We start from the raw sequence: 27855 nt of genomic DNA, 5'->3' as shown, positions 1-27855 counted from the left end.
AGTGAGGCATTCATCTTCACCCGATTCTCAAAGGACAAGGCTTTGTCCGTCAGCTCGAACACCTGCCCCCCAGCCCCTGACTACCCTGTTCCACCCTCCAAGCGTCTGTGTAACATCACATCCCTAGCACATCTTCTGGCCCATCTCCTGGGAATCAAAGATCTGGGCTAATTAATACACAATTAAGCATCGCTGCCAGCAGTTACTCTTGCAAAATCATACTACCACCACTAGATGGTACTGTAGAAGCTGTAGGGTTTCATATCTATCTTCAGCATCTCTAATGTATTGCGGGAAATTTGTTTTGTTTGTTGTGTTAGTCGCACAGGAATTCCACCTCCGTCTTCATTTCTCCCCCAGTTTGTGCTCCTTGATAAATCATTGGCTGCTTCTGGGGTCTCAAAATAATATTCCCGGCCCTCATAAGTCACTCATAGTTTTGTTGGATAAAGCACCCCAAACCTTATCTGCTGCCGATACAGCACCGCCGTGGCCCTATTGAACCCCGCACACCGTTTTTCCAGTTCAGCTCCAATGACCTGGTATATTCAGGCCTTGTTCCCTTCCCATTTGCAGTTCTGCTTCTCCCTGACCCACTGAAGGATCTTTTTCTTCACAAATGTGTGGAGCCTTACGATCATCGCCTGTGGTGCCTCCCCAGCTCCAGGCTTCTGCCTTGGAGACCTGTGCGTTCTGTCCACCTCCGGGGTCTTGACCAGCACCCTCTTCCCTGTTGCTCGGTGTGCTTTTACTTAATTGCTCTGTTTTAATAACCTTTGCTCTAGCCAGGTATCTTTCTGATACCACCACGAGGTTCAAAGCCAAGTGCTGATCAATAACTCAATACACCAGTTAGTAAATTTCAAATCATTACACATTTATTATACACACAGTCAATCACTACTCATGCATACAACTCTACTTACTAGACTATCACTAATACTAAAGGCCTATACTTAGCTTTTGGAATGGCCCACCAGGTCAGAGGAACAATGGCCTATGTCCGGTTCGGAGTATACAGGTTTCAAGCTGGTATGGAATAGTGGCTAGGAGCGCCTATCTCGTAGCGTGCGTTGACTGGAGACTTACTTGGTTGGTGCAACTGCTACGCAAGCCTCTCCTTGTTGAGAGTCACGGTCAAGAGTTCTTTCGAGCTGCTAAGAGAACCTGCCAAGAAGGGCGAACTGAACTTAGGGACTCTATTTTATAGTCCCCAGGGGTTTCGCACCCTTTTGGGCAGGCCTGGACCTGGTCCCAATTAATTGAACCATGTTCCAATCGTTTCAATCGATTTCTCCAATACTGGAGCTGTTCCCTGATCGCTGGGCAGTTCCTATGTGTCCGTTGGCCTTCCTTTGTCCTAGCTCCTGGTGCTGGGGAGTCTGGTTTGGTCCCGATTGCTTCAATGTTTCTAATTGTTTCTGGGGATTGCTCATTAATATGTAGATGGCTACTGGTTTCGGTTCTGTCTGGGTTCTGCATGTCTTAATACACAGGAAAGCTTGCACCTGCTTGTTTTCTTGTGCCTGGCCAATTTTCCCTGTATTCTTTGCGGGTCTCCATTTTGGAATCAGGAAGTGGCCACCCCAGGTGGCTACACCCATGACTTGTAGAACCCCTCCGAGCTTCCCTTCAGTTCGAACTTAACCTTCTCAAGGGTCAAGTATTCCAACAGGTCCCGCCGCCACGCCGGGGCACAGGGTGGAGAGACTGCTCTACATCCCAGCAGGATCCGCCTTCGGGCGATCAACGAGGCAAAGACTTTAATATCTGCCTCCGCACCTGTTTCCAAACCTGGCTGGTCCGACACCCCGAATATGGCCTCCCAGGGACCCGGGTCTAGTTCCACACGCACCACCTTGGAAATTACCTCCTTCCAGTACTTCCCTAGCTTCCCCCCCCAGCAACGCTCACACACATCTTCTACTCCTTCAAAGAATCGGCTCATCCCTGCGATCGTGAGGTGTGCTGTGTACACCACCTTCAGCTGTATCAGCCCTAACCTCGCACATGAGGTGGAGGCATTCACTCTCCGGAGCACCTCACACCAGATGCCCTCCTCTATAACCTCTCCCAACTCTTCCTCCCACTTTGCTTTAATCCCCTCCAGTGGTGCCTTATCCTTTTCCAACATAGCTCCGTACACCGCTGACACTGCCCCCTTCTCCATTCCCCTGTCTGTCAGCACCTCCTCCAGCAACGTGGAAGCCGGTTCCTCCAGGAAGCCCTGTATCTCCTTCCTGGCAAAGTCCCGAACCTGCATATATCTAAACACTTCTCCTTGCTCCAGCCCATACTTCACTTCCAGCTCCCTCAATGCTGCAAATCGACCCAGAAGAAACAAATCTTTTAGCGTCTTAATCCCCTTCTCTTCCCATTTCCGAAAGCTTCCATCCCACATCCCTGGCTCAAATCTGTGGTTCTCCCGAATCGGCATTTCTCTTGACCCTGCCCCCAACCCGAAGTGTTGGTGAAACTGCCTCCAGATTTTCAATGAAGCTATTATTTTTTTTTAATAATTTTTATTGACATTTTTTACAGAAAATATAACAACAAGCAATGAAAAGCAACAATAAAACACCATAATAACTGTAACACCCCCAAGACCGTATCAATGCATGTATCACACCCCCAACCCAGTAAACAACAAGAGAACTTAAAAATAAATTAAATTAAAATTAAATAAGCAAACATACTCAGCGTCCGTCTCCCCCCCCCCCCCCCCCCCCCCCCCCCCTTTTTCCCCCCCCTCCCCCCGGGTTGCTGCTGCTGCTCACCCAGTACCCTATTGCTGAGCCAGAAAGTCGAGGAAAGGTTGCCACCGCCTAAAGAACCCTTGTACCGATCCTCTCGGGGCAAATTTGACCTTCTCCAGCTTGATAAATCCCGCCATGTCATTGATCCAGGTCTCCACGCTTGGGGGTCTTGCATCCTTCCACTGTAGCAAGATCCTCCGCCGGGCTGCGAGGGACGCAAAGGCCAGCACACCGGCCTCTTTCGCCTCCTGCACTCCCGGCTCCACCCCAACCCCAAAAATTGCAAGTCCCCAGCCTGGCTTGACCCTGGATCCTACCACCCTCGACACCATCCTCGCTACCCCCTTCCAGGACTCCTCCAGTGCCGGGCATGCCCAGAACATATGGGCATGGTTCGCTGGACTCCCCGAACACCTGACACACCTGTCTTCGCCCCCAAAGAACCTACTCCATCCTAGACCCGGACATGTGGGCCCGGTGCAGCACCTTGAATTGGATGAGGCTAAGCCGCGCACATGAGGAGGAAGAGGTAACCCTCTCCAGGGCATCAGCCCATGTTCCATCTTCGATCTGTTCCCCCAGTTACCCCTCCCACTTAGCCTTCAGCGCCTCTACTGACGCCTCCTCCACCTCCTGCATTACCTTGTAGATATCAGATATCTTTCCAAATCCGACCCAGACCCCCGAAAGCACCCTGTCACTCACCCCCCTCGCGGGAAGCAAAGGGAATCCCTCCACCTGCTGCCTAGCAAATGCCTTTACCTGCAGATACCTGAACATGTTCCCCGAGGGGAGCCCAAATTTCTCCTCCAACTCCCCCAGGCTCGCAAACCTCCCATCAATGAACAGGTTCCTCAGCTGTCTGATGCCCGCTCTGTGCCAACCCTGGAACCCCCCATCAATGTTCCCCGGGACAAACCGATGGTTCCCCCTTAACGGAGCCTCCATCGAGCCCCCCACTTCCCCCCTATGTCTCCTCCACTGCCCCCAGATCTTGAGGGTAGCCGCCACCACCGGACTCGTGGTATACCTCGTAGGAGGGAGCGGCCACGGCGCTGTTACCAGGGCCCCCAGGCTTGTGTCTCCACGAGACGTCATCTCCAATCGTTTCCATGCTGCCCCCTCCCCCTCCATCACCCACTTGCGCACCATCGACACATTGGCCGCCCAATAATACCCCGAGAGATTGGGTAACGTCAGCCCCCCACCATCTCTACCCCGCTCCAAGAAGACCCTCTTCACCCTCGGGGTCCCATGCGCCCAAACAAAACTCATGATGCTGCTAGTCACCCTCCTAAAAAAGGCCCTAGGGATAAAGATGGGCAAACACTGAAAAAGGAACAAGAACCTCGGGAGACCGTCATTTTGACGGACTGCACTCTACCCGCCAGCGATAGCGGCACCATGTCCCACCTTTTGAATTCCTCCTCCATCTGCTCCGCAAGCCTGGTAAAATTAAGCTTATGGAGAGTCCCCCAACTCCTGGCCACCTGCACCCCCAGGTATCTGAAACTCTTCACTGCCCTCTTAAACTGGAGCCTCCCAATTCCCCCCTCCTGGTCACCCGGGTGTACTACAAATACCTCACTCTTGCCCAGATTTAACTTATCGCCCGAGAATCTCCCAAACTCAGCCAACAGCTCCAACACCCCCGGCATTCCCCCCTCTGGGTCCGCCACATACACAGCAGGTCGTCCGCATACAGCGATACCCTATGTTCTTCCCCACCCCGCACCAGGCCCCTCCACCTCCCCAACTCCCTCAATGCCAAAGCCAGAGGTTCTATCACCAGTGCAAAAAGCAAGGGGAACAGAGGGCACCCCTGCCTGGTCCCACGGTAGAGCCTGAAGTACTCTGATCTCCTTCCATTGATAACTACACTCGCCATCGGGGCCTCGTAGAGCAACCTCACCCATTTGATGAACCCCTCCCCGAATCCAAACCGCTCCAGCACCTCCCACAGGTACCCCCACTTAACTCTAGCAAACGCCTTCTCTGCATCCAGCGCCACCACTATCTCCGCCTCCCCCTCCACCGCCGGCATCATAATAACATTTAACAATCTCCGCACATTCGTGTTAAGCTGTCTTCCCTTGACAAATCCTGTCTGATCCTCGTGTATCACCCCTGGCACACAGTCCTCTATCCTGGTGGCCAGGATCTTCGCCAGCAACTTAGCATCAACATTGAAGAGCGAGTTTGGCCTGTATGATCCACACTGCAAGGGGTCCTTATCCCGCTTCAGGATCAGAGAGATCAGCGCCCGTGACATCGTCGGGGGCAAAGCCCCCCCCCGCCCTCCCTCCCATGCCTCATTGAAGGCTCGCACCAACAGGGGGCCCACCAGATCCGCATACTTTTTATGAAATTCCACCGGGAACCCATCCGGCCCCGGCGCCTTACCTGACTGCATTTGACCAATCCCCCTGACTAGCTCCTCCAACTCTTATCGGCGCCCCCAGCCCCTCCACCAGCTCTCCACCCCCCTCCCCCGGCTCCGACCGGTACAGTTCAGTTCCTCGTAAAAGTCCCTAAAGACCCCGTTCACCTCTGTCCCCTTCTGCAACACATTCCCACCCTTATCCGTCACTCCACCAATTTCCCTAGCCGCATCTCGCCTGTGGAGCTGATGCGCCAACATCCTGCTCGCCTTCTCCCCATACTCATATACCGCGCCTTGCACCCTCCTCCACTGTGTCTCCGCCTTTCTGGTGGTCAACAAATCGATCTTGGCCTGCAAATTACGCCATTCCCCCTGCAACCCCTCCTCCGGGGCCTCCGCGTACCTCCTATCCACGTCCAGGAGCTCCCCCACCAGTCTCTCCCTCTCCCTCCTTTCCCTATGGGCCCGGATGGAAATCAGCTCCCCCCGGATCACTGCTTTCAGAGCCTCCCAGACAATCCCCACCCGGACCTCCCCCGTGTCGTTGGTCTCAAGATATACCCCTCAATACTTCCCCGGACCCTCCTACAAACTTCCTCATCAGCCAGCATCCCCACATCCAGACGCCACAGCGAGCGCTGGTCCCGCGCCTCCCCATTTCCAGATCGACCCAGTGCGGAGCATGGTCTGAAATTGCTATGGCCGAATACTCGGCATCCTGCACCTTCGGAATCAGTCCCCTGCTCAGGGCGAAAAAATCTATTTGGGAGTAAACCCTATGTACATGGGAGAAAAAGGAATACTCCCGCGCCCTCGGCCTCCCAAACCTCCAGGGATCCACCCCTCCCATCTGGTCCATAAACCCCCTCAGCACCTTGGCCGCCGCCGGCCTCCTACCCGTCCTTGAACTGGACCGGTCCAGTGTGGGATCTAGCACCGTGTTAAAGTCTCCCCCCATGATCAGGCCCCCTACCTCCAGATCTGGAATACGGCCCAACAAGCGCCTCATGAAGCCAGCATCATCCCAATTCGGGGCATACACATTAACCAGCACCACCTTCTCTCCCTGCAGCCTACCCTTCACCATAATATATCTGCCCTCCTTGTCCGCCACCGCCTCAAACGGCACCCTCTTCCCCACCAGAATCGCCACCCCCTGGTTCTTCGCGTCTAATCCTGAGTGGGAAAACCTGCCCCACCCACCCCTTCCTCAGACGAACCTGGTCCGGCACCTTCAAGTGGGTCTCCTGGAGCATAGCCACGTCCGCCTTCAGCCCCTTCAAATGAGAGAATACCCTAGCCCTCTTAACCGGCCCATTCAGCCCCCTCACGTTCCAGGTGATCAGCCGAATCAGAGGGCACCCCGCCCCCCTCCCCCGCCGACTAGCCATAGCTCATCGACTGCTTGCCCCAGGCCAGCACACCCTGCCCGACCCGTCCCCCATGACGAAACCGCCTCCCCTCTACCCCCCCGGCCCACACCAGCTCTCTCCTGGCCCTTCCAGCAGCAACCCCCCCCCCCCCCCCCCCCCCCCCGGTTAGGACCCCTCCTAGCCCCTCCCAACATGGGGTCATCCCCCCCTCCTGCCACACCTCCTTGGCACCGCTTCAGCGCGGGGAAAAAAACTGTAGAAGCCATGCCCCCACCGCCAGCTCCACCCCCCCTGCCCCGCAGCGTGGGAAACCAGAGGAAAGCCCGCGCTTTCGCACTGCCCCACCCCACCCTTCTGACGCAGCTCCCCAAATTCAGCTCCACCCCATCCCCCAGCCCCGTACAGAAGAGAAAATAAAAAACAAACCACCAACATTCCCCACATAACCCAAAACCATACCCAACAGACCCACCCGGAAACAGAGCAAAAACCAGCATAGAAAACACATGTCAAAAGTACAAAAACAGCAACAGCAAAAACAGCAACGACCGTAGTGTACCGGACCCCGCAGCCCCCAGGCCCTAGTTCGAGTCTTTGTACAGGCTTCTCCGCCTGTACAAAGGCCCACGCCTTCTCCGGGGATTTGAAGTAGTGGTGCCGGTCCTTATATGTCACCCACAGACGCGCAGGCTGCAGCATTCCAAATTTGACCTGCTTGGCATGCAGCACCGCCTTCGTCCGGTTAAACCTGGCCCGCCACTTACTCACCTCTGCACTCCAGTCCTGGTAGATTCGCACTACCGAATTCTCCCACTTGCTTGCTTCCATCACTGAGTCGATGGAACCGCACCAGCACCGCCCGCGGGGTTTCATTCGTCTTGGGCCTCCTGGCCAGCACTCTGTGGGCTCCCTCAAGCTCCAGGGCAAATGGAAGGACCCCGCTCCCATCAACGAGCTCAGCATCGTGGTCACATAAGATGGAAGATCCGACCCCTCCAGCCCCTCCGCCAGGCCCAGGATCCTCAAATTCTTTCGCCTCGTGCGAATGTCCAGCTCCTCCAAGCGGTCTTGCCATTTTTTGTGAAGTGCCTCGTGCAACTCCACCTTCCCCACGCGGACCACGGCCTCCTCCTCCCGCTCAGCGGCCTGCCGCTGCAACTCCTGAATGGCCACCCCCTGGGCTGTCTGGGTCTCAAACAGCTTTTGGTAGTCGCATTCAGGGAGTCCAGCAACTCAGCCTTCAGCTCCGCAAAACAGCGCAGAAGAGCAGCTTGCTGCTCCTGCGCCCACTTCCACCAGTCCTCGGGTGCTCCGCCGTCCGCCATTTTGTCCTCCTTCCCACGCTTTTCCTGGGGAGCTGCTGCAGCCTTTTCCTTTGCCCCACTCCGGGTACGCACCATAAATTTCGGGGAATGTTCCTCCAAACACCTTCCCCACCGGGAATCGTCGAAACAGTGCCGTTTGGGGCCCTAAAATAGGCCCGAAAGTCCTTTAATAGCGGGAACTGCTGAATGTGCGGCTTAGCTCCGCATCACCGCAACCGGAAGTCCCCAATGAAGCTATTATTACCGGACTCCCTGAGTATTTCCTCGGAGCTATTGGGAGCGGCGCTGTTGCTAGTGCTTTCAGCCCCGACCCCACAGACTCTCCTCCATTTTTTTTTTGTGAAATAATTTTTATTGAAAAATTTTGAATTTATACAACATTGCTCGGCACAACATTGAGGGCCGAAGGGCCTGTTCTGTGCTGTACTGTTCTATGTTAACAATAAACCATAATAAAATACCAAAAATAACAATAATATTACCAATCATAAACATTCGCCCCACCTCCATGAACAACACAGCATTTCAACAGCAACGCAAATTAACACAATATTAAGTTACATAATAAAAACTACAATAAGGAACACCCCCCCCCCCCCCCCCCCCTTCCCCGGGTTGCTGCTGCTATTGACCAAGATACCTATCTTTGAGCTAGGAAGTCCAGAAAAGGCTGCCATCATTTATAGAACCCTTGTATTGATCCTCTCAGGGCAAATTTGACCCTATCCAATTTTATAAATCCCGCCATGTCACTGATCCAGGTCTCCACACTTGGAGGCCTCGCATCTTTCCACTGTAGCAAGATCCTTCGTCGGGCTACTAGGGACGCAAAGGCCAGGACACCAGCCTCTTTCACTTCCTGCACTCCTGGCTCTACCGCAACTCCAAAATCGCGAGTCCCCACCCTGGTTTGACCCTGGATCCAACCACCCTCGACACCGTCCCCGCCACCCCCTTCCAGAATTCTTCCAGTGCTGGGCATGCCCAGAACATATGGGCGTGGCTCGCTGGACTCCCCGAACATCTGGGATTTGGACTATTGTCCTCCGAGCATTCGCCTGGGCCTCTGGATTACTGGTTCAGTGACATTACCACTACGCCACTGGCTCCTTTTTCTTTTGAACATTATTGGGCTGATGCTAACAAAATTGTTTTATTTTAATGGTTTTGACTTGTCCTAGGCTGACAAAAAAGAAAAAGAGAAAGAAAATGAAAGGGAGAAGAATGCACTCATAGCTTTCACTGCAGATGGAGCAGTAAAAAAGTCAAATTCTGCTTTGAATGTGAAAAATAAGTCACCAGTACCATCCACAGTCCGGTAAGAGACATTGCACAGATATCTTATTCGATCAATGTTATTGCACAGAATTGTAAAATTCTGGAATTTTCATCATCGTGAAAATGTCAGCAAATAAGTGATTAAAGTATGTATTTATGTAGTTTAAAATAAAACATGTGGGGATCTACAAAGGAAGCAGAAACATCAATTTTAATTATGTTTGGATTTTTCTCAGAAGTGATTTCCCCTTGTTTTTACTGTATTGTACACTGTTAATTATCTTTTAAATAGATCATCAGCAAAAACATCAACTTTTGTAGTCAATGCAAAACTGTTCAGTTCACTTCCTGACTCAGTAAAGGGTTCATTAACCCAGCGACCACCTTCTCCTGGAAATGTTCGTCCAGTCAAAACGTCTGAGAGTGAGAAAAAGGATGAAGAGAAAGAAAGATTACTAACTGAAGACAATACTGATGAGCAGCTTCCTGTCTCGCCTCCAACACTAGTTAAACAGCCACTGCCTGCTGAAGAGTCTGCTACAAAACCAGAGTATAAAGGTAGGGATACTGAGAAGCAACTACCCAAAATGCTCAAATATAATTTTTATTAACATCACAAATAGACTGCAATAAAGTTACTGTGAAAAGCCCATAGTCATCACACTCCGGCGCCTGTTTGGGTACACAGAGGGAGAATTCAGAACGTCCAATTCGCCTAATAAGCACGGGCGCGATTCTCCGCTCCCCACGCCGGGTGGGAGAATCGCGGGAGGGCCGGGCGACTAATTTCACGCCCCCCTGGCGCCCCCCGTGATTCTCCCACCCCCTGCTCGGAAGAATCGCCACTCGCCGTTATATGACCCACGACTCTCCGGCCCGGATGGCCCGCGCGGCCTGCTGTTCACGACCGCCTCACGACGGCGGCAACCACACCTGGTCGCTGACGTCATGAACATGGGTGCCAAAGGCCTGTTTGAAGCTTGTGGGGGGCGGAGAGGGGAGTGAGCATCACGGCCGTGCTCGGGAGGGGACTGCCCCGCGATCGGTCCCCACCAGTCGTCGGGCGGGCGTCTCAAAGCGACGCACTCTTTCCACTCTGCCGCCCCGCAAGATCAAGCTGCCACATTTTGCGGGGCAGCAGAGGGGAAGACGGCCACCGCGCATGCGCGGGTTTGAGCCATTAGCCGTCGTGACGTCAGCCGCGCATGCGCGGGTTGGAGCCGGCCAACCTGCGCATGCGCAGCTGCCGTCACATAGGCGCCGCCGTCGCGTCATTCTCGGCGCGCCACCTTGACGCAAGTGTCAAGGCCCGGCGGCCGAGAATAACGGAGCGCCGGGTGGGGGTGAATACGGTGAGAGGAGCGGCCTCCGAGGCCGTCGTGAAAGTCGGCCAAGTTCACGACGGCCTTCCCGATTTTTCGCGGGAGCAGAGAATTCCGCCCCACGTCTTTCAGGACTTGTGGTAGCTTAAGTAGCTGCGCTGTCATAATATGCATTGAAGTATATCAATACAAATGCTGATTGATTCTATTATTCACCTTTAGTCTTTAACGGACCATTGCAATTTACACCATGGAAGGAGGTTGTTCAGCCCATTGTGTCTGCACCAGTTGACAAGAAACCATTCAGCCTCGTCACACATTCCAGCTCTTGCTCTGTAGGCTTATAGGTCACTGCATTTTTAAAAATGTGTTCATGGGATGTGGACGTTGCTGGCTGTGCCAGCATTTATTACCCATTCCTGAGGCATTTAAGAGTCAACCACATTGCTATGGGTCTGAAGTCACATGTAGGCTAAACCAGGTAAGGAGTACCGATTTCCTTCCCTAAAGGGCATTAGTGAATGAGATGGGTTTTTACAATTGACAATTGAAGTGCATATCCAAATACTTTTTAATGTGTTTACGCAATTCTTTCAGGTAGTGAGTTCTGGATTCCCATCAACCTCTGGGTGAAACGTATCTCCCAACTTTTGCCCTAAAATCTTACCTCATCCTCAATCTGTGCCCCAGTTATGGATCCCTCAACTAAGAGGAATAGGGCCGACCTATCCACTAGTTATTGACTTTAGGTGGTGCATTATAGTGAGGTAACTAATATACAGAGACGTAACAACTTGTTTTTATATGGCACCGTTTAACATAAAATGTTATAAAACAAAATACGATTGAGCCACAGGAGCTTACCAAGTTTCCTTTGACAGCACCTTCCAACCTGTGACCTCTATCTCCTAGAAGGACAGGGGCAACAGATATATGGGAGCACCACCACCTGCAGGTTTCCCTCCAAGCCAAATACTATCCTGACTTGTAACTATGTCACTATATTGGGCGTAGTGCTATTGTCTCAGGATTAGTAAACCAGAAACCCAGGGTATTTCTCTGGGGACCAGGATTCGAATCCCACCACGGCAGAAATTTGAATTCAATAATGATCTGGAATTAAAAGTTTAGTGACGACCATGAAACCATTGCCGATTGTGGTAAAAACCCACCTGGTTCACTAATGTCCTTGAGGAAAGGAAATCTGTCGTCCTTACCTGGTCTGGCCTATATGTGACTCCAGACCCACAGCAATGTGGTTGACTCTTAACTGTCCTCTCAAGGGCAATTAGGGATGGGAAGTAAATGCTTGCCCTGCCAGCAACGCCCATGTCCCATGAACAAATTTTTTAAAAATTCACCATTCCTTCACTGTCGCAGGATCAAAATCCTGGAATTTCCTTCCAACAATACAAAGACTGGGGAACACATATTTTTTTTTTTTTTAAATTTAGATTACCCAATTATCTTTTCCAATTAAGGGGCAATTTAGCATGGCCAATCCACCGCAGTCCAAAGATGTGCTGGTTCGGTGGATTGGCCATGCTAAATTTCCTCTTAAGTGTCCAAAAGGTTAGTTGGGGTTACAGGGATAGAGCAGTGGATTGGGCTCAGGTAGGTTGGTCTTTTGCAGGATAAGTGCAGACTTAATGGGCCGAAAGGCCTCCTATGCTGTAGGGATTCTATGAAATGTTAGACAAGGTTCAAACCTAGTCTAACTCCTGGGTAACTCCAGAACTGACTTCCAAACTATCCCTCACCTACCTCTACCCAGCCACTCATTCATCATTCAATAATTCAACCACTTTCAAAAGCAATGTTGTTAACTCTTACATGCCCCAAAAATGACCTAACAAGCCACTCAGTGTAAGGGCAATAGGGATGGGCAATAATTACTGGTCCAGCCGGTAACACCGGCATCTCATGAATGAATTTTTTTTAAAACTAGACATTTGAACTTAAGGCTGGTACTGTAAAAATAAGGTAATTTGTCATGTCTTCTTTTGACACTGCTCTGCTTCGGTGTTCCCCAATGGATGCTGTCCTCCACATTTCTGGAAAAGCCAACGATGATTGCTGTCCCTCAGAAGCCTTTGATGATTACTGCACTCATTCCACGCACCTAATGATTCATCATCATTCCAATGACATTCCAAACATAATAGGATGAAATGTTTTTTGTACTTCTGGTGCAACGATAAATGAATATATGAATTAGGAGCAGGAGTCGGCCTGCATTTCAATTCAATAAGGTCACGGCCGATCTGATTATAACCTCAGCTACTCATTCCCACCTACCCCAATAACCTTTTATCCTCTTACTTATCTAGAATCTAGCTCTGCCTTAAAAATATTTAGAGATTCTGCTTCCACTACCTTTTGAGGAAGAGTTTCAAAGACTCACACCACTCAAAGAAATTCTCCTCATGTCTGTCTTAAATGGCTAATCCTTTATTTTCAAATAGTAACTCCGAGTTCTAGATTCTGCCACAAGAGGAAACATCCTCTCCACATCCAAACTGCCAAGACCCCTAAGGGTTGATTTCAATCAAGTTGACTCTTATTCGACCTTTACTCATAAGACAACCTTCGCATTCCACGTATTAATCCAAACTGCTTCCAATGTTTTTACATCCTTAAATAAGGAGACCAGTACTCCAGATGTGGTCTCACCAATGCACTGTCTAACTGAAGCATAACCCCTCCTACATATACACATATGCATGACAGAAGAATGCATCAGGAATTCAGTGGAAACTTCACTTCACTTCACTCTTCACTCTGCAGACAAACTGTTGATGTGTTAAGGAAATTGACTGAGTGGCAGAAGATGGAGAATAAGAATAATAGACAGGTACTCTAATTGACAGGATGGTGACCAGTAGTGTATGGCGAGGATATGTTGGGGCCTTGACTGTTCACCATGCTAAGATTGCATGATGGGATAGAAAGCCACATATCTATCCAAGTTTGCTGCTGACACCAAGATAAACGACATTGTCAGCTGTGCAGATAGAAACATTGGGCGGAAACTTACCAGAATTTGGCAAAGTGTCAGGTTCAGATGAAAACTTGCGTGTAACTCTCTAATTGCATAGATCAATTCTCTTATGGAATCTTGCGGGGCGAGGCCTCATAGAGCCAGGAACAGGCTCCAAATAGATAGGGACGCCATCTTTAAAGGGCGTCCCAATCAACGCTGCAGCTTAACAGTCCCCATAAGGAGGTATCACAAACATTCATCGCTGGCATTTCTTTCCCCTGTCCCCTGCCAATCACACATCAGCACCCCTTCTCTTCCCACTCCACCGCTCCCCCCATGTGTTTTACATAAGGCCCACCCCTGGCACTGCCGGGCCCCTCTATCCCCAGTTGGAGCCTCTCAACTTCGACTGCCTCATGCCTGGCCAACTTGTTCTAAACCTAGTGAGCAGAGGTAATTTGGCAGGGCTGCTAATAAAATGGAAATGTACCCTTTGTCGGCATTTGTGACGTGGTGGGGGTGGGGGTGCGGAGGACCGGCAAAGCAATTTCTCCGGTGACCTGATTCTCGTGAGATTTTCCATCCTTGTCGTCAATCGCGGACAGCGAGTGCAGGCTCAAGATCATGGCTATAATCTATCTTTGCAATTTTAAGTAGAAAAAAGGCATATGAATTTTAATACAGCATCGGCATATGTAAGCCAATAAACCGAAAATGGATAGATCAAAGTATTTTCCAAATGATGAAAAGCTGAAATAATGGAGGTCCAAACAGACTTTGGGGTCCAGGGGAGGCGGTGGCGTAATGGTATCATCACTGGACTAGTAATCCAATGGTCTGGAGACCTTGGTTTGAATCCCACCATGGCAGATGGTGAAATTTTAATTCAATAAATATCTGGAATTAAAAGTCTAATGATGACCATGCAACCATTATTGATTGTCTTAACAAAAGCTCTGGTTCACGAATGTCCTTTAGGGAAGGAAATCTGATGCCCTTATCTGGTCTGGCCTACATGTGACTCCAGACCCACAGCAATGTGGTTGACTCTTAAAATGCCCTCTGAAATGGTCTAATACGCCACTCGGTAAAGGGCAGTTAGTGATGGACAATAAATGCAGGCCCAGTCATCAATGCCCACATCCCATGAATGGCTAAAAAAAAACATGGATCATTAAAATGCCCAGTGTCATGAACTGGTACAGAAAATTATCAAAGGCTAATGGAATGCTTTCCTTTATATTTCGAGAAATAGAGGGTGCGATTCTCCGCTCCCACGCCGGGTGGGAGAATCGCGGGAGGGCCGCTCTGGCACCCCCCGCGATTCTCCCACTCCCCCCCCCCCCCACCCAAAATGCGTGTCGTGTTTTGCGACACGCCGCTCGGAGAATCGCGGGCCGCCTTTTTTCACGGCGACCCGCGGTTCTCTGACCCGGATGGGCCGAGTGGCCTACCGTTCCCGACCAGTTCACGCTGGCGGCAACCACACCTGGTCGCTGCGGCATGAACATGGCGCCGACAGCTGTTTTGTGGCTTGTGGGGGGTGGAGAGGGGAATGAGCACCACGACCATGCCTGGAATGGGACTGGCCCGCGATCGGTGCCCACCGATCGTCGGGCCGCATTTCAACGGGACGCACTCTTTCCCTCCGCCGCCCCGCAAGATCAAGCCGCCACGTCTTGCGGGGCAGCGGAGGGGAAGACGGCAACTGCGCATGCGCGGGTTTGAGCCGTCATCCGTCGTGACGTCAGCCGCGCATGAGCGGGTTGGAGCCGGCCAACCCGCGCATGCACGGCTGACGCCATTAGGCGCGCCGGCCGCGTCATTCTCAGCGGGCTGGGCCTTGACGCCAGCGACAAGGCCCGGTGGCCGAGATTCACGCATGGCCCTCCTAACCCCCCCGGGGGGGGAGAATAGGGGGCCAGGAGCGGTCACCGACGCCGTCGTGAACCTCCTCCGGGTTTCACGACGGCGTTGGGCCTTGCGGAGAATTCCGCCCAGAGTTCAAGGGAGTGCAAATTATGTTTCGGCTGTACAATGCCCTGGTTAGATCATAACTGACATACTCTGAACTGTTCTGGTCACCAAGCCTTCGGAAGGATGTACTGGCCTTGCAGGCAGTACAGCATGGGTGGAATTCTCTCCTCCCGGGAAGAATCGGGAGGGCCATCGTGAACTCGGCCGAGTTTCATGACGGGCTCGGAGGCAGCTCCTCGCCCCCATTTCTCCCCTCCCGGCGGGGCTAGGAGCGGCGCTCCGTAACTCTTGGCCGCCAGGCGGCGCGCCGAGAGTGACGCAACGCCGGGGCCTATGTGACGTCGGCCTCGCATGCGCATGTTGGCCGGCTCCAACCCGCTCCTGCACGGCTGACGTCACGGCGGCGGACAGGAAATAGTGCGTCCGATTGAGACGCCGGCCCGACGATCGATGGGCACCGATCGCGGGCCTGTCCCCTCCCGAGCACAGTCATGGTGCTCATTCCCCACCAGGCCCCCCACAAGCCCCAAAACGGGCATCTTATGGCGATTTCACGACGGCAGCGACCCGGATGGGCTGAGCGGCCTGCCGTTCGCGACCGTTTCACGACGGCGGCAACCACACCTGGTCACTGCCATCGTGAAACGGGTGAGATATGCCCGTTTGGGGCTTGTGGGGGGAGTACAGGGGAAAGAGCACCACGACTGTGCTCGGGAGGGGACAGGCCCGCGATCGGTGCCCACCGATCGTTGGGCCGGCGTCTCAATCGGATGCACTATTTCCTCTCCGCCGCCCCGCAAGATCAAGCCGCCATGTCTTGTGGGGCGGCTGGGGGGAAAGATGGCCACCGCGCATGCGCGGGTTCGAGCTGTCCGCGTCGTGACGTCAGCCGCGCATGCGCGGGTTGGAGCCGGCCAACCTGCGCATGCGCGGCTGACGTCATTAGGCACGCCGGCCTCGTCATTCTCGGCGCGACGCCCCCGCGGCCGAGATTTACGGAGCGCCACTGGGAGGGGAGAATAGGGGGCGAGGAGAGGCCGTCGTGAAACTCAGCCAAGTTAACGCCGGCCCTCCCGATTTTTCCCGGGAGCGGAGAATTCCGCCCCATATGTTTACCAGAATTATATCTGGACTTCCACGGATTAAATTACAAGGAGAGAGTGCACAAACTGGGAATATAATCCCTAGAATTCAGAAAGTTATCAGGTGATTTGAATGATATTTTCAAGTGATAAAGGAGAGCAGATGGAGTAGATAGAGGCACTCTATCACTAGTTGGAAATTCTAAGACGAGGGGAAATAGTCTAAAAATTAAAGGCAGACCAAAAGATAAACAAGTTCCAAACTATAATGCTATGTCAAATGTTAAATTTATATCTGAGATTAATATATTTTTGTTTGACCATATGAAGGAATATGGGTAAATGTTGTTCGGTCACAGATCAGCAATGATCTCATTGGTGGTGGAGGTGCAAATGGGGCTAAATGTGATACGCCTGTTCCTATAATTTTGCTCCTTTTTAATCAATGGAAAATCGTGGGGTGCGTGAAACTCATGGGTGCTCAAAACTATTTGTCCACAATTAACATTTAAATAGTATTTCTCAATTACAATATTTATTCTTTCATATGCTAAGAAACTGTTCAGGCCACACTGTCTGCTACTCCTGGTAAAACCACAGCAGGCACAACTGATCCAGCAGAAGCTACAAGACTTCTGACTGAGAAACGACGCATAGCACGGGAACAGAGGGATCGGGAGGAAGAAGAGAAAAGAGAACAAGAGGAGAGAGAAAGGTACTTAATTATTTTAATGTGGATTACAGGTGTTGCTATCTTGAAATTTCAATAACCAGTTCATGACTTATCGTAGTGATAGTCAACTTTGGTAAACTAAAGGGCAGCACGTGGCATAATGGTTAGCACTACAGCCTCACGGCACCGAGGTCCCAGGTTTGATCCCGGCTCTGGGTCATTGTCCGGGAGGACATTCTCCCTGTGCTTGTGTGGGTTTTGCCCCCATTACCCAAAGAATGTGCAGGTTATGTGGATTGGCCAAGCTAAATTGCCCCTTAATTGGCAAAATGAATTGGGCACTCTAAATTTTAAAAAAAACTTTGGCAAACTGTCTGGTGAATCTTCCGAATACACGTTTTTCTGGAAATGTTTGGTGTCAAAATAGATTCTACTATGACCGATGCAAATAATAGTCGTAATTTACGAGCTCTCCAGTGCCGAATTGGCGGGGTGGGATGTGGGGGGAGGGGCACAACGTTGGGTGAGCTCTGAGGAGGATGGAGAGATCCTTCACTGTGATTTGGACAAGTTGTTTTACATATTTTTATTAAAGTTTTATATTTATACATAAGGACAGATGAGACAGTTACAGTTTATATGTCATTCCTTTTCAGCAACCCCCCCCCCATTCATTTCTGTCTGCTCTCTGTGGTCCCAGAGAGTGAAGAGACTGTGGAATTTGTTACCACAGGAAGTAGTTGAGGCTAAAACATTGTATGTTTTCAAGAAGCAATTAGACATACCACTTGGGTAAAGGGGATCGAGGAATATGGGGGGAAGATGGGATTAGGCTATTGAGTTGGATGATCAGCCATGGTCACAATGAATGGGGAGCAGGCTTGAAGGCCCCAATGGCCTCCTGCTCCTATTTTCTATGTTTCTATGACTTGATGCGTCCCTGAAATGTGTCCCTTGGGCGCCAATAATTACTTTTGATTCTGTAGAAGCATATAATGGTTACAGCACCAAAGGGAGACATTCATCACATTATGTCGGTGACTGTGCTGATCCCTTACAGGAATAATTCACGTAGTGCCACTTCACCACCTTTTCCTCGCAGCCCTGCATGTTTTTTATTTTCAGATAATGATGCAATTCCCTTTCCAATGCCTGTATTGGAAAAAGATGGGCTTCAAAGAGTTGAAGATATTTTGTTTGGTAAAATACAGGCTTCGAGTGTTGTGATTTGAGTTTTATAAAAAGATGACTAGATTAGATTCTTTTCAAATGCATTTGTTCTTTTAACATTCATGTAAACATAAACCCTTAGCCAAAGGGGAATGTTAGATATTGGGAAATAGTCCTGTATGGATGTGCCTGGTGTGATAAACCATATGGCCTTTTTCACTCTTTTTGTATGCACCATGCATTCCTGTTCTTTTGTTTTTATTGCCAGTATTTATTATTTTTTAAAAATTAAAAGACACAACAGATCGGTTAACATTTGAAAGGTAGGAGTAGGGTACCAAGCTTTATGTGGGAACCTTGGTAATAATTAAAGCATCGTTCTTTGAAAATTATCCCTTTTTTGTTTCAAAGGAAGACCTATATCCAAAGTGGTGCACTTTTGTTTCACACATGTCTGAACCAAATGTTTATGGATCGTTGTTAAATTTAGGCAAATGAGAGAAGAAATGCTGCGACGAAAATCTGAAGAAAAAGCTCGCCGCGAGGAGGAAGCTCGGAGACTTGAAGAAGAAAGGAGACTTCAAGAAGAACAACAAAAACTTGAAGAGGAACATCAATTTCTGGAGGAAAAGGCTCAAAGAGAGAAATATGAAATAGAACGTTTGCAAAAGCAAGTAAGTATTCAGTTTGTTATTCTTAATATGACATAGTGTGTCCAAGTCCACAAATTTTATAATTTTAATCATATTAACTTCTTGCAAAAGAAGTAAGTGTAATTAATATTAATGTTGTGGCATCACAGGCAGCTCTGCTGTCCAGGAGAGGAGAAAGTAAAGGGAAAGAGCAGTAGTAATTGGGGATTTGTTCGTTCGGGGAACAGATGGGTGCTGTGGCCATGGACGTGACTCAATGTTATGTTGCCTTCCTAGTGCCAGGGTCAAGGATGCCATGGAACGGTTGTAGGATATTCTTGTGGTGGAGGGTGATCAGCCAGAGGTCGTTGGTAATAATGACTTGGGTAGGAAAAGGGATGCGGTCCTGAAAGCAGACTTTAGGAAAGTAGGAAGGAGATTGAAGAACAGGACCTCTAAAGCAGCAATCCTAGGATTACTCCCAGTCTCACTTGCAAGTGAGTATAGGATCAGGAGAATTGAGCAATTAAACATATGCTGGAAACTTGGTGTAGGAGGGTGGGCATCAGATTTCTGAGGCATTGGGGTGGGGTGGGGGGGGGGGGGGGTGGGAAGAGAGAGAGAGAAAGGAAGAGTTAAACTAGATTGTCAGGGGTGGGAACCTGAGGGCAAATTCGGAGCAGGGAACGGGAGATGGAGAATTAGTGAGTGACTCTGAAAGAAGTAATACAAGTGTACAGCACAGGCATTTGGCAGTGTTAGAAAGTATTTATGTAAATAAAACGAGCATAGTAAAGTCTATGAGCTGAGGGCACAGATACATATATGGTAGCATGGTATCATCACTTAAGGAAGGACAAAAATGGCAGCTCAACATCGTTAGATATAGAGTTTTCAGGCAAGATAGGGAGGCGGATGAAAAAGTAGGGAATTAGCAGTATTGGTTAAAGAATCAACAGCTGTGAGGAGGGATGATTTACTAAATTAAGCATAAAATGAGGCCATATGGGTTGAGCTCAGAACTAAGAAGGGGGCAGCCACAGATTGGACTGTAGACCCACAAATAGTGGAAGTTAGAAGAGCAAATATGTAGACCGATTTTTGACTGCAAAAATAATAGGCCAATAATCAGTGGGACGTCAGCTAACCCAATATCAACTGAGATACGAACAATGTGAGGGTGCACAATTCTTGAACTTCATTCAAGATCATCTTTTTAGCCAGCACGTAATAAACCTAACGAGAGTGGGTGAAATTCTAGATTTAGTCATGGCAAGTGGGCAAAGTAGCAGTGAGACCATTTTTGAGATAGTGCCCATTATATAGTTTGATTTAACATCATTGGAGAAAAGGCAAAGAAAGAACATGAGGAGAAGTTTAAAATTGGGGGAAGACACAAGTTGCAAAGCTGAGAGATGAGCTGGCAAGAGTGGATTGGATACAACTATTAGACGTAAAAACTGTCAAAGCAGTGGGAGGCATTTTTTTTGTTTTTCATTCACAGGATCTGGGTGTCGCTGGCTGAGCCAGCATTTATTGTCCATCTTGAATCTGCATCTGGTGTCACATGTAGGCCAGACCAGATAAAGATAGCACATTTCCTTCCCTAAAGGACATTATTGAACCAGATTGTTTTTTACCGACAATCAATAATGGTTCCATGGTCAGCATTAGACTTTTAATTCAAGATTTTTACTGAATTCAAATGTCACCATCTGCCATGGTGGTATTTGAAACTGGGTCCCTCGACGTTGCCCTGGGTCTCTGGATTACTAGTCCAGTAATATTGCCCGACGCCATCACCTCCCCAAAGGTGAAATTCCACAGGCATAGTGTAGACATGATCCACAAAGAAAAAGGGTGCTACTGGTTATCCAGACGCTCACAAGCCAAAATAAAGCAGGCAAAGAAAGTTTATGACCATCACAGAAGACCTAATACTGTAGAAAGCCTAGAGGAGTATAGAAAGTACAGGGGCTGAAGTAAAAATAGAAATTAGGAAAGCAAAGAGACGATACCAGAAAATATTGGCAGTTAAAATCAAAGGAAGTCCTAAGGTGCTTTACCAATACATCAAGAGCAAGGGAATAACTAAGGAAAAAGTAGGGCCTGTCAGAGATTCATGGTAATTTGGTTGATTTAGAAGATATGGCCAGTGTTCCCAATGAGTGCTATGTTTCTGTCTTCACAGAGGGATGATCATATATTCTAGTTAAAGAGGAGGGTGAAATATTAGATACAATAAACCTATTGAGAGAGGAAGTACTGGCACCCTTGAAAGTGGCTAAATCACCAGGGCCAGGTGGATTATATCCTAGGCTGTTTAAGGAAGCCAGGGAGGAAATATTGGAGGCTTTTGAGGATCATTTTCCAAGCCTCACTAGATCTAGCCAAGGTCCCAGAGGATTGGAGATCTGCGATTGTAGTACCATTATTTAAAAAGAGTGTGGGGGATAGACCAGAACACTAGAAGCCAGTCAATCTGACGTCAGTGGTGGGAAAATTATTGGAAACAATTCTGAGACAGGATAAGCTGTCCCTTAGAAAGGCACACGTTGATCAGGGCTAGTCAGCATAGTTTTGTTAGGGGGAGATCGTGTCTGACTAGATAAAATTATTTGAGGATGTAGCAAGGATTGATGAGGGTAGTGCAGTGGATATTGGCTGCATGGATTTCAGGAAGGAATTTGACCAAGTTCCACATGGCAGACTGGTCAGAAATGTGAGATCTCATGGGATATAGGGGCAGGTGGCCGGTTGGATCTAAAATTGGCTTCAGTCACAGGAAACAAAGGGTAATAGTCAATGGATGTTTTTGCAAATGGAAATCAGTATCAGTGGTGTTCCACAGGGCTCAGTCTTGGGGCTCTTACTGTTTGTTATATATTAATGATTTAGACTTTAATGCGGGTGACATAATTGGTAAATTAGCAGTAGACACAAAAATTGGCCTTGCAATTAGTTGATAGTGAAGAGGATAGCTATTTACTCCAGAATGCTATCAATGGTTTGGTTAAGCGGGCAGAGAAGTGGATAATGGAATTCAATCTGGAAAAGTGTGAGGTAATGCATTTGGGGAGAACAAAGCAAGGGAATACTCAATGAATGAGAAGATAGTGAGGAACTGAGGAAGTGAGAGCCCTTGGAGTGCATGCCCACAGGTCCTTGAAGATGGCAGGACAAGTGGATAAGGTGGTCAAGAAAGCATATGAAATGCTTTCTTTTATTGGGCAAGATATTGAATACGAAAGCAGGGATGTAATGATGGAACTGAATAAAGTTAGGTCACAGCTGGAGTTTTGTGTACAGTTCTGGTCATCACATTACAGGAAGGACATAACTGATTTGGAGAGAATGCAGAGGATATTTACAAAAATGTTGGCAGGGCTTTAAAATTGCAGCTATGAGAAGAGATTAGATAGGCTAGGCTGGTTTTCCTTCAAAAAGAAGAGCCTGAGGGTTGCCTAGTTGAGGTGTACAAAACTATGAGGTGGGTAGACAGGAAAGACTTGTTTCCCCCTAGGTGAGGGGTCAGTTACCAGGGGCATAGCTTTAAGGTGAGTGGTAGAAAGATTGGAGGGAACATGAGGAAAAGCTTTTTCACCCAGAGGGTGATGGACGTCTGAAATTCACTGCCTTTGAGACTGAAGTGGTCAAACTCATTTAAAAGGTATTTGGATTTGTATCTGAAATGCTGTAGCCAAAAAATAAGCTTGTTATCCAATGATGAGAGATTGCAGAGCTGAGATTGAGGGATCTGGGTGTCCTAGTGCATGAATCACTAAAGGCTAGTATACAGGAACAGCAAGTAATTAGGCAAGCTGATAGAATGTTACTGTTTATTGCAAGGGGAATTGACGACAAAAATAAGGAGGTTATGCTTCAGTTGTACAGGTGAGACCACATCTGGAGTACTGTGTACAGTATTGGTTGTCTTATTTAAGGAAAGATGTAACTGCATTAGAGGCAGTTCAGAGAAGGTTTACCAAACTTAATACCAGGATTGAGCTGGTTGTCTTATGATTGGACAGGCTTTGTTTATATCCACTGGAATTAAGAGGTGTAAGAGGCGCCTTGATTGTATCCATAAGAGCCTGAGAGATTTTGACAGGGTGGATGTGCAAAGGATATTTCCTCTTGAGGGAGAATCTGGAACTAGACATAACTGATAAATGAAGGGAACGCAGCCAGCAGATGCCCAAAGATAAATGTAAATTCCTTCACCACATAGAAATGATTGGGAATATTTTTCCCAGCCCTCATGGAAATTGGGTGAGAAGAGCTACATGTTCTGCAAGAAGAATTCTTTCTTTAAATCTTACATTTACTTTGTGGCCACATTCTTTTCAGTGTGCTCACAAAGATTTAGCCTGCATAATAATACTTACCCCTATAGTTAGACTGGTCTTCAAGGCCACAAGAGGCTCAGCAGACCCATTATGCTGCATATCTTTGTAAAGCTGAAATGTTGTACTCCAGCTCCTCTCTCCTGGCATTTAAGTCACTTTAAGCTGCCTTTAATTCATTTAGATCTTCCACAGGTAAAGAAATTTCTGCTTCAAAAGTGTGTTTATCACCTTCGGGTCAATTCTCCGCCTCCCAGCCCCAGCTTCCTCGGCAGCACACCGTCGCCGACAGCAGGATTCTGTTCCCATCGTCAGCCAATGGGATTCCCCATTGTGGCCACCCTACTCCGTTGGGAAACATGCAGGCGGGGTTGCGCTGCCAGCGTAACAGAGAATCCTGCTGGTGGAGATTTCACCCCCTTGTGTTTGGAGTGGTTTCATGCAGTATGTAACAGTGACAAGAGCCATGGGTATGACATTCTGGCAGCAAATTGTCATTTGGCTATCTATATAAAATGCTTTGCACTGGTTTGGCAGCTAAACAGATTGTGTAGGTTTTGTTGTTTTCTATCCATTCTCATACGACCACTATCCACCATACAGCATAAACTACACAATCGGATCAATGTGCCAGTTGCGAACCCCTTCACATGTCCTTTCCTGGAATGGGAAAGAACAAAGTAAAGTACAGCACAAGAACAGGCCCCCTTCGGCCTTCCAAGCCTGCGTCGACCATGCTGCCCGTCTTAACCTAAAATCTTCCGCACTTCCAGGGTCCTTTTCCCTCTATTCCCATCCTATTCATGTATTTGTCAAGACGCCCCTTAAACATCACTCTCATACCTGCTTCCATCACCTCTTCCAGCAGTATGTTCCAGGCAGCATAGTAGCATAGTGGGAGTACTGTTGCTTCACAGCTCCAGGGTCCCAGGTTCAATTCCTGGCTTGGGTCACTGTCTGCGTGGAGTCTGCACATTCTCCCTGTGTCTGCGTGGGTTTCCTCGGGATGCTCCGGTTTCCTCCCGCAAGTGCCGAAAGACGCGTTGTTAGGTGAATTGGATATTCTGAATTCTTTGTTTCCGAACAGGTGCCAGAATGTGGCATCTAGGGGCTTTTCACAGTAACTTCATTGCAGTGTTAATGTAAGACTACTTTTGACAATAAATGTTATTACCCTCTGTTTAAAAAGAAACCTTCCCTTGCACATCTCTAAACTTTGCTCCTCACATCTTAAACCTATGTTCCCTAGTCATTGCCCCTTGCATCCTGGGAAAAAGCCTCTGACTATCCACTCTGTCCACGCCCCTCATAATTTTGTCGATTTCTATCAGGTCGCCCCGCAAGTTTATCAACCAAGTTTATCAACCTTTCCTCATAGCCAATGCCCTCCAAAACAGGTAACATCCTGGTAAACCTCTTCTATACCCTCTCCAAAGCCTCCACATCCTTCTGGTAGTGTGGCGACCAGAATTGAACACTATTCCAAGTGTGGCCGAACTAAAGTTCTATACAGCTGCAATTTTTATACTCAGTGCCCCAGCTGATGAAGGTAAGCATGCTGTCTGCCTTCTTGACTACCTTCTCCACCCGTGTTCCCACGATCAGTGAGCTGTGGACCTGTACACCCAGATCTCTCTGCTTGTCAATACTCTTTAAGGCTTCTGCCATTTACGCTATATTTACCATCTGTATTGGATCTTCCAAAATGCATTACCTCGCATTTCTCTGGATTAAATTCCATCTGCCATTTCTTCGCACAATTCTCCAACCGATTTATATCCAGCTGTATCCTTTGAAAGTCCTCATCACTGTCTGCAATTCCACCAACCTTTGTGTTGTCCGCAAACTTACTAATCAGACCAGTTACATTTTCTTCAAAATCATTAATATATACTACAAACAGCAAAGGTTCCAGAACACCAGTAGTCATAGCCCTCCATTCAGAAAAGCACCCTTCCACTGCTACCTTCTGTCTTCTGTGACCGAACCAGGGCCAGGATTCTCCCCTACATGGCGGGGCGGGAGGTCCGGGCAGGACAGAGTGGTGTGAACCACTCCGGCGTTTGGCCTCCCCAAAGGTGCAACTCTGCACCTTTAGGGGCGAGGCCCGCACCGGAGTGGCTCCCACTCCGCCGGCTGACACGAACGGCCTCTGGTGCCCTGCCAGCCGGGGCCGAAAGGCCTTCACCGGCCGGCGGAAGTCCACGCATGCGCTGGTGCGTCAGTGGCTGCTGATGTCATACCTGCGCAGGGGAGGGGGTCTCTTCTGCCCCCGCCATGGTGAAGGCCATGGCGGGGCGGAAGAAAAAGAGTGCCCCCACGGCACAGGCCCGCCGGCCGATCGGTGGGCCCCGATCGCGGGCCAGGCCACCGTGGGGGCACCCCTCGGGGCTAGAGCGCCCCCAGGACCCCGGCGCCCGCCCACGCCGCCAATCCTGCCAGCACCAGACGTGCTTTGATTCCCGCCAGTGGCAGGACTTCGGCCCATCTCGGGTCGGCTTATCTCTGATCCCGTGTGACTTCACATTCTATACCAGATGTTAATTGTTGAGCAAACCAAATCCCAGAGGGAATCTTGATTTAAAGGCCACACCTTTTTTGGAAATCTGAAAATAAGAAGAAAATGTACTAATCTGAGTAGCAAGAAGTCCATTAACACTTTTGAGATTTTTAAATGTAAAAGATTTACTTCCGAAAAGAAAACTTAAGCACACAAGATTACATTTACACAATTAAAATGGCTCTTACAAAGCATTACCCAAAACACACCCTACTTAGTCAGACCCATAAGTGGTCACAGTGGTTATTAAGGTTTTGCAGAATTTTTCAGAATAAAACAGTAGTAACCATAATAACAGAACAAACAAGAGTGAACATTAACATAGTGCAAAAAGAGAACATACAATAACAATTAAATAGGTATTACCCCACGCGACTCAGTCTTCCCACACCATCCCAATGAAGCACTCACCCCACCCTGCTGCTGACATTTAAATTTTCCCTGAGAAAGTCGACGGACGGCTGCCACCTCTGAGAGAACCCTAGCGTAGACTCTCTTAAGGCAAACTTTATTTTCTCAAGGCTGAGAAAACCAGCCATGTCGGTAACCCAAGTCTCTACACTCGGGGGCTTTGCGTCCCTCCACATTACTAAAATCCGTCTCCGGGCTACTAGGGAGGCAAGGGTCAAGACGTCGGCCTCTTTCGCCACCTGAACTCCTGGGTCTTCTGACACTCCAAAGATCGCTATTTCTGGACTCTGCACCACCCATGTGTTAAGCACCTTGGACATTGCCCTCGCGTACCCTTGCCAGAACACTCTAAGCTCCAGGCATGCCCAAAACATGTGGGCATGGAAGCAGGGCTGCCCTTGCACTTCATACAACTGTCTTCTACCCCAAAAAACTTGCTCATTCTCGCTGCTGTCATGTGTGCCTGGTGGACCACCTTAAATTGAATTAGACTGGGCCTGGCACATGATGAGGAGGAATTAACCCTGCCCAGGACCTCTGCCCACAGACCCACTTCCAACTCCTCACCTAGCTCCTCCTCCCACTTGCCCTTGAGCTTCTCCACCGGGGTTTCCTCCGCCTCCTGTAGTTCCTGGTAGATATCCGACACCCTCCCCTCCCCTACCCAGGTGCCGGAGACCACCCTGTCCTGTATCCTCAGTGGCAGCAGCGTCGGAAAGGCCACTACCTATTTTTTGACTAAGGCGTTTCCTGGCGGCAGATTAAATTTGTCCTCTAGCGCCTTCAAACACTGGTGCCTGCCCTCTGCCAGCTCTGGAACCCACCATCCATCCTACCCGGGACAAACCTCTGGTTGTTGCATATCGGGGTCCAGACCGACGGTCCCTCCACCTTCTTGTACCTCCTCCACTGTCTCCAGATCTGCAGTGTCGCCACCACCACCGGACTTGTGGAGTAACGGGTCGGTGAGAACGGCAAAGGAGCCATTATCAAAGCTCAAGACTAGTACCTTTACATGACGCCGCCTCCAGCTGCTCTTCCTATTCATAGCTATATTGGCCGCCCAGTAGTAGTTGCGAAGGTTTGGCAGCGCCAACCCACCTTCCCCCTCCGACTGCGCTCCAACAGCGATCTCCTTACCCGCTGGGGTCTTATTCGCCCACACAAAGCCCGTAATAATCCTACACGGCCGCTTAAAATAGGCTTTGGGGATGAAGATGGGGAGGCACTGAAAGACAAACAAAAATCTGGGGAGGAGTCATTTTCACGGTCTGCACCCTCCCTGCCAGTGACAGCAGGAGCATGTCCCACCTTTTAAAGTCCCCTTCCATTTGCTCCACCAACCGGGTCAGGTTGAGCCTATGCAGGTCATCCCATTTCCTGGCCACCTGTATACCTAGGTAACTAAAACTTTTCTCTACCATCCGGCAGCTCTTTCAGTCTCTCCTCCTGCCCCTTGGACTGGATCACAAACAAATCGCTCTTTCCCATGCTCAGTTTGGACCCTGAAAAACTACCAAAATTCCTCAGGATCCGCAGAACCTCCACCATCCCCTAGCTAATGGTTCTATAGCTAGGGCAAAT

At 49.3% G+C, this 27855-nt stretch overlaps 1 protein-coding gene across 8 annotated transcripts in view; it reads left to right on the top strand.

Moving 5' to 3' along the window:
• The window catches only part of LOC119967210 (ensconsin-like), a 245898-nt gene that overhangs the window by 189741 nt on the left and 28302 nt on the right, over positions 1-27855 (top strand). For all 8 annotated transcript variants that reach the window (XM_038799434.1, XM_038799435.1, XM_038799433.1 and 5 more), the window contains 4 exons: positions 9019-9155; positions 9408-9673; positions 17035-17194; positions 18813-18996. In XM_038799434.1, the coding sequence (XP_038655362.1) occupies positions 9019-9155; positions 9408-9673; positions 17035-17194; positions 18813-18996 (747 nt within the window). The remainder of the gene's footprint in view (positions 1-9018; positions 9156-9407; positions 9674-17034; positions 17195-18812; positions 18997-27855) is intronic.

The sequence above is a fragment of the Scyliorhinus canicula genome, chromosome 6 (genome assembly GCF_902713615.1).
Source record: "Scyliorhinus canicula chromosome 6, sScyCan1.1, whole genome shotgun sequence".
NCBI lineage: Eukaryota > Metazoa > Chordata > Chondrichthyes > Carcharhiniformes > Scyliorhinidae > Scyliorhinus > Scyliorhinus canicula.
This window is presented reverse-complemented; position numbering and strand designations above follow the sequence as displayed.